Below are 7397 nucleotides of genomic sequence, written 5' to 3'. Positions count from 1 at the left end.
GGCGAGTCCTCCTTGTATACAGTGCGGGGTACAGGTGAGCCCTCCTTGTATACAGTGCAGGGTCCAGTATATAGGTGAGCCCTCCTTGTATACAGTGCAGGGTCCAGTATATAGGTGAGTCCTCCTTGTATACAGTGCGGGGTCTAGTATATAGGTGAGCCCTCCTTGTATACAGTGCAGGGTCCAGTATAGGTGAGTCCTCCTTGTATACAGTGCGGGGTCCAGTACACAGGTGAGCCTTCCTTGTATACAGTGCAGGGTCCAGTACACAGGAGAGCCCTCCTTGTATACAGTGCAGGGTCCAGTACACAGGTGAGCCCTCCTTGTATACAGTGCAGGGCCCAGTATATAGGTGAGTTCTCCTTGTATACAGTGCACGGTCCAGTACACAGGTGAGCCCTCCTTGTATACAGTGCAGGGTCCAGTACAAATGTGAGCCCTCCTTGTATACAGTGCGGGGTAGAATACACAGGTGAGCCCTCCTTGTATACAGTGCATGGTCCAGTACACAGGTGGGCCCTCCTTGTATACAGTGCAGGGTCCAGCACACAGGTGAGCCTTCCTTGTATACAGTGCAGGGCCCAGTACACAGGTGAGTCCTCCTTGTATATAGTGCGGGGAGCAGTACATAGGTGAGCCCTCCTTGTATACAGTGCAGGGTCCAGTATATAGGTGAGCCCTCCTTGTATACAGTGCGGGGTAGAATACACAGGTGAGCCCTCCTTGTATACAGTGCAGGGTCCAGTATATAGGTGAGCCCTCCTTGTATACAGTGCAGGGTCCAGTATATAGGTGAGCCCTCCTTGTATACAGTGCAGGGTCCAGTATATAGGCGAGTCCTCCTTGTATACAGTGCGGGGTACAGGTGAGCCCTCCTTGTATACAGTGCAGGGTCCAGTATATAGGTGAGCCCTCCTTGTATACAGTGCAGGGTCCAGTATATAGGTGAGTCCTCCTTGTATACAGTGCGGGGTCTAGTATATAGGTGAGCCCTCCTTGTATACAGTGCAGGGTCCAGTATAGGTGAGTCCTCCTTGTATACAGTGCGGGGTCCAGTACACAGGTGAGCCTTCCTTGTATACAGTGCAGGGTCCAGTACACAGGAGAGCCCTCCTTGTATACAGTGCAGGGTCCAGTACACAGGTGAGCCCTCCTTGTATACAGTGCAGGGCCCAGTATATAGGTGAGTTCTCCTTGTATACAGTGCACGGTCCAGTACACAGGTGAGCCCTCCTTGTATACAGTGCAGGGTCCAGTACACAGGTGAGCCCTCCTTGTATACAGTGCAGGGTCCAGTACAAATGTGAGCCCTCCTTGTATACAGTGCGGGGTAGAATACACAGGTGAGCCCTCCTTGTATACAGTGCATGGTCCAGTACACAGGTGGGCCCTCCTTGTATACAGTGCAGGGTCCAGCACACAGGTGAGCCTTCCTTGTATACAGTGCAGGGCCCAGTACACAGGTGAGTCCTCCTTGTATATAGTGCGGGGAGCAGTACATAGGTGAGCCCTCCTTGTATACAGTGCAGGGTCCAGTATATAGGCGAGTCCTCCTTGTATACAGTGCGGGGTACAGGTGAGCCCTCCTTGTATACAGTGCAGGGTCCAGTATATAGGTGAGCCCTCCTTGTATACAGTGCAGGGTCCAGTATATAGGTGAGCCCTCCTTGTATACAGTGCAGGGTCCAGTATATAGGTGAGTCCTCCTTGTATACAGTGCGGGGTCTAGTATATAGGTGAGCCCTCCTTGTATACAGTGCAGGGTCCAGTACACAGGTGAGCCCTCCTTGTATACAGTGCAGGGTCCAGCACACAGGTGAGCCCTCCTTGTATACAGTGCAGGGTCCAGTACAAATGTGAGCCCTCCTTGTATACAGTGCGGGGTAGAATACACAGGTGAGCCCTCCTTGTATACAGTGTTGAGCTATGTATGAGAGACCCCGCGGTAGTTACTCGTCACTGACATGCAGGAGGCTGCCCTTTTCCACCTCCAGCGATGTCTCTGCCCCCCTATGGCCAGATACTACATCTCCCAGCATGCCTCACGGCCGCTCTGCTTCCAGTTCCGGTGTGGCCGGGGACTCTGGGATTTGGAGTCAGTGCCCCGGTCCCGTGTGGAGGACTCATGGCGGCCAAGGGCATTAGTGTGGTGCTGAAGTCAGTGCGGAGCATCAATGTCCGGCTGTGTCCCTTCCAGCACAACGCGGGGGCCACCAGGTGAGGCTGAGCCCGGGTGTGCCCAGGGCTGGGGCCTCTGCCGCCATGTTTGGGTTTTTGTCACCTATTGATTCACTTTGTGGGGTGATTGGAGAATATAATATCCGTTCCTACATGCCTAAACGTTATATTTTAGGGGTGCGGATGGGGCGCTGCTCTTGGCACCACTATTTCGGGGACATAAGACTGTGTTTATTATTTGAGTTGCAGGATGAATGTGTCGCAGCCCCCAATAGTGCCTTTATTTTTGGTAGGCGGGGGGGGGGGGGAGTATGTGGGTTAAATAGCATCATATTTATACAGCCCAGGTTGTTATGGACAAAACAACATCAGTTGTGTTTGTGTTATTGTCCTTGTACTTGTCTGTGTATGCCCATGTCCACATATAAAGCGTCCTGCAATAAATGGCGCTATAATAATTTATTATGGCAGTGGATGTGTATATTAATGCTTGTTCTTCCACCTGTTACCTGTTACTGTCTTTTCTCTCCCTATGGAGCCGGTCACCGGCAGGTTGTTCCCCCGCTATCGGCCTGATCTGCCCAGTGTCCATCTCTGCCGGCTGAGTGCCGTCCCGGGCCACTTTTGCCATCGATTCTACGTTTTCTAGTAACTCTCGCTCAGCAGAGCAGCTGCTTCTCTTCCGCTCCGCTCTGTCTGTGCTGATGTCCTTGCTTGGTGACAGCCAGCTCCCTGCTTCCTAAGTGCGGGGAGCTGGTGGTAAATCAGTGTGACATCAGAAGACGAAGAGCTGCTCTAATGTCAAGAGCAGAAGAGTCACCGCCGGAGTCGGCAGAGGTCATCTGTCATATTTATTTATTTTTTCATTTATTTCACTTATTTTGCCAACCAAGGTGCTTAACAGACCTTTGGAAGAATCTGTCCAGGTTTTTGCTCCCCCATTTGAGAGCAGCATACAGTAATGTAGAGACAGAGACCTTGATTCTAGCGATGTATCACTTACTGGGCTGTTTGCTGTCATTTTGATAAAATCAATGTTTTCACTGCTGCACTTATACAGAGCTCATGAATTTGCTGGACTACCTGCAGCACGCCAAGTTCCTGTAATGATAATCTGCTGCTGATTAAACAGATTTTAGGAAAACTACACAAAGCATCCCAGTAAGGCCAGGTCACACTTGCCAGTGACTCGTGCAAGTCTCACATCACCCTGCACGGCCGCACACTCTTCTGAGAGGAATGGGTCAGCTGCATGTATATCTATGCAACTGAGATGCTCATGTTCACAGAGCGTCAGGCCGAGTGATGTGAGACTTGCACAAATGGGACTTTAGCGTAATAACACATCGCTGGAATCAGGGTCTCTGCCCCTACGTTATGCTGGTCTCAGATTAGGTGACAAAAATCTGGTGACAGATTCCCTTTAAATGTATTTTTAAAATCTGATTTTTGCCTGTGACTGGGGCGCCCAGCAGGAATCTGCAGTGTTATCCTGGCCTTCAAGAATGACGTAGGTAGTACCATAGTACCCGAATTTGTGCAGACAGATCCTGCCTGATATATTCACGTGTTGTTTTTTGTTGTTTTTTTTTAATATTTTACAGAGAATTTTTGGACGTTATCAACACCAAAAAAATCCGCACCACCAATACAAATTGTAAAATAGATGTCGATGTGCGGCATGACAACTCCGAGCCCTTAGTTGACATTTTGTTTGGTAAGTTTCAGAACTGCAAGACGACCTATCCTGGGAGAAGTGTCCTGGTGCCATCTAAAAGCTGATGAGACCAGAACAAATAATCATTATCCAAGAAAACGAAATCACAGAAACATCCCCTGTCACACACACAGGCCGACCCCCATCTACCGTATTTTTCAGACTATAAGACACCCTTTTCCCCCCCCCCAAATGTTGGGGGAAAGTGGGGGTGCGTCTTATAGTCTGAAAGTAGGGCTGCGGCCAGGAATGAGGGTGCTGCGGTGGAGCAGGTCATCGGCAGCACTAGCAGGCTGTAGCAGCCTGCCGTGACCACGTGGGACCGCTTATTTCTTAGGCACGCCCATCCTCCCGCCCGTCTCTCAGCGCTGAAGCCAGTGCTGACAGGTGGGCAGGAAGATGTTCGGTGGGTGCACGCATAATAAACAGCCAGCCTGCGTGATCACCCTTAGCAACTACAGCCTGGAGTGATCATGTGCGGCTGTATTCACTGCCCCCTGCGCATCATCACCAGCGTGGGGGCAGTGAATAAGTACGGTATACTCACCGGCAACGATCCCTGCAGCATCACAATCTCCTCCTGTCTGCCGTACGCTGATCTGTGTAGAGAGCGGTGAGCACAGGCATGACGTCATCGCTGTGCGCATTGCTCTCCACACACATCAGCAGGCCAGCAGACAGGAGGACATTGTGATGCTGCAGGGAACGGCTCCACACAGGTCAGTGGCGCTGCTGCTGACACAGAGAGGAAGATGATCGATGCTACTGGATTGAGGAAAGGCGAGTATAAACGTTTATTTTTTTCTGTGCCATAGGATACAGGCCATATACCAGGATGGGGGCATATACCAGGATGGGGGCATATACCAGGATGGGGGCATATACCAGGATGGGGGCATATACCAGGATGGGTTATATACCAGGATGGGTGTATTATGATGGCGGTATATAGCAGGATGGTGGCTATACCAGGATGACGTACATATATACAAGGATGGGGATCATATACAAGGCAGGAGGATCATTACCAGGATGAGGTACCTTAGTAGAGAATTTGGGGACATTACCCCTATAACAGTGTCAGCAGCAGATCCTCGCCCCATAACAGTGTGTCATGACCACATTTTTTGCTTAAAATTTTATTTTCCTATTTTCCTCCACTAAAACCAGTGTGCGTCTTATAGTCCGAAAAATACGGTATATACCTTAGTGGCAGAGAATAAAGCTACAGTGTCCCGCAGTGTGCTGCGTATGATGGGAGTCTGCCGTTCTGTGGAATTTCACAACCTGTACCTTTTTTTTTTTTTCCCTTTCTTTCTCTTCTTTCTTTCTTTTTTTTTTATTAAGCAGTCTTATGTGGGCTAAAAGAAAGTGAAAAAGACGCATGTTTCTTACTTTTCTTTCCAATCCCACTCCTCCACCAATCTCCGCATGAAAGACAGAATTTAAAATTTGGGCCCCGTTTTTGCTAAGCAATGATGCAGAAATTATTGGAATATCTGAGAAATTTTCTTTTAGGTCCTTTGAACGCTCATGTATTATAAAACTTGAAAATGTGCCTGGTCAGGAAAAGGGATAAGTGGTCCGGTGTTGAGTTAAACTGTTTAAGGGAAAAAAAACCCCTCACGTGAATAGCAAAAGTGGACTCTTCATTTCATTGATTGAGAAGTGTTTTCAAGGCATTTTTATTTCTAAAGGGAACCTGTCGTAAAAAAGAAAGCTATTAACCTGCAGATATGGGTTAATAGTGTTCAGACTCCATGTGCCCGCCGCACTGAGAGCCAGGAGGGAATGAACTCTATTCTTCCCTGCAGCCTCGGGGGCTTTCAGTCATAGTTTTCAGCCGCTGCGGTTTGTCGCTGTTCTGTGCATAGTGAGTGGCGGCTGTAACTGCATCCCAACACTGACTGACACCATGGTCATCAGTACAGAGCTGACTGTCAGTCAGTGCCGTGCTGCAGTCACTATCTACATAGGGGGACTGACTCACGTCAGCTGTGTTTCCATGACTAAAAGCTGGAGGCTGTCAGGAGCAATGAAGTTACTTTCTTCCTGGCTCCGTGTGCTGACTCCATGTAGTCTGAACACTATTGACTTGCAGATTAATCCCATATCTGCCGATTAATTGTGGTTTGTTTGTTTGTTTTACGTGACATGTTCCATTTAAAGTGGTTGTAGTAAGATTTTTGACAGGGTGCAGTAAAAAAAACGTGAACAGTGCCTCCAAAACTTCATTTTTTGGAGCCATACTGTGGTACAAGTGCAATGGGTATTCAGGTAATTAACTCTTACCTGTCCAATATATAGGTGATATCTGCTAGATTGGTGCTGGTCCGACCTTTAAAACCTTCACCCATTGCCACAACGGAGCTCCCATCTTCCACTGTTTTACTAGAATATTAGTCTACTGACATAGAAAGCCAAGTGCATAGATTGTCTGTCTGTCTGTCATGCCACCAATGCTTGATGAGACCCCAGTCCTGGTTGTGTCCGCTCCCCACTGATAGCACCTGTCATCTGAATACCCCTTTTAAATCTAGCCTTGCATAAGCTGTAGCACGGCCCTATGTAAAATCCTGCTTGTAAAGCTGATCCGTGTTATTTTTTTACTGACATTTCTCCTGTTTGCAGGTGACGGTGAGCGACTGGTGTTCAAATCGGAGAATGTAACATCGAAGGAGATGTTGGCAAAACTCAGCGCCGTCTGCTCCACTAAAGACCAACAAGTCAAGGACAGCTCGAAGAAATGAGCGGCAGCCCCGACTCTGTCCTCAGCATGTGCAGGACCCTTTCATATTTTATTTATATTATTAATTCCATTTTGCATAGGGCTCAACCAGCCTCAAGGACACATCTTCCTCATATACTGCACATGAACATTGGAGTTTTTTTATTAAAAAAAAAAATACAAAAAATGTTTTGCAAAATAAAAATGCTACGTAAATAAGTGTGACATCTCATTTATAATAAGAGCCAGGCATTCCTGCTCCTCGTTTTCCATTTGTTAGGATGTTTGGGGTGACAACTAACATGTGGGTAGTTGGTAACTACCTTCCTGTTCTGGCCGCCAGACGTCTCTGCCAGCACTAAACGGTCACAGACCATTCCTGCCAGCAACTGTATGGCTTCCGCTGGTGTTACATCCTCTTCCGCTCTGCTGATGGGGCATGACTGCTGGTGTCCTGCTGATTGTCAGCGGCATCCTGCTGCCTAACTGCGGGGACCCATTCTGTGAATCGGCATGACGTTTGCAGTCATGGAGCGGAAGAGAAAGAGCTGCTCTGTTGACATGAAGCAGCAGAATTGTCAGCAGGGGCAGTCAGTGACCGCTCTGAGCTGGTGCCCGGTAGAACTAGTACTTAATTAGCAATTGCCTGCATGAAAAACACCAAAAAGAGGAATAAAAAAACCTCCAAAAGTTAAGCAAAAACTCACAGACTAATGGCAGAAGATGTAAACTGCCCAGGCCAAAAAGACTAATGCACTGCCAGGATGCAGCAAG

General features: G+C 48.3%; 1 protein-coding gene across 1 annotated transcript; it reads left to right on the top strand.

Moving 5' to 3' along the window:
• Positions 1–2061: 2061 nt before the first annotated feature.
• MRPL53 (mitochondrial ribosomal protein L53) lies at positions 2062–6842 on the top strand. The gene is made up of 3 exons (XM_075316292.1): positions 2062–2217; positions 3783–3895; positions 6527–6842. The coding sequence occupies exons 1-3, from the start codon at positions 2126–2128 to the stop codon at positions 6643–6645; spliced, it is 324 nt and encodes a 107-aa protein (XP_075172407.1). The 5' UTR covers positions 2062–2125; the 3' UTR covers positions 6646–6842.
• Positions 6843–7397: the final 555 nt, after the last annotated feature.

The sequence above is a fragment of the Anomaloglossus baeobatrachus genome, chromosome 6 (assembly GCF_048569485.1).
Source record: "Anomaloglossus baeobatrachus isolate aAnoBae1 chromosome 6, aAnoBae1.hap1, whole genome shotgun sequence".
Taxonomy (NCBI): domain Eukaryota; kingdom Metazoa; phylum Chordata; class Amphibia; order Anura; family Aromobatidae; genus Anomaloglossus; species Anomaloglossus baeobatrachus.
Note: the sequence above shows the minus strand (reverse complement) of the source record. Positions and strands in the feature narration are given on the sequence as shown.

Bases quoted from the DNA above. Each gene is read 5' to 3' on its own strand.
- MRPL53 (XM_075316292.1), top strand. From the start codon at position 2,126: ATGGCGGCCAAGGGCATTAGTGTGGTGCTGAAGTCAGTGCGGAGCATC. The intron at 2,218-3,782 runs GTGAGGCTGAGC...AATATTTTACAG, and splicing joins CACAACGCGGGGGCCACCAG to AGAATTTTTGGACGTTATCA. The intron at 3,896-6,526 runs GTAAGTTTCAGA...TCCTGTTTGCAG, and splicing joins CTTAGTTGACATTTTGTTTG to GTGACGGTGAGCGACTGGTG.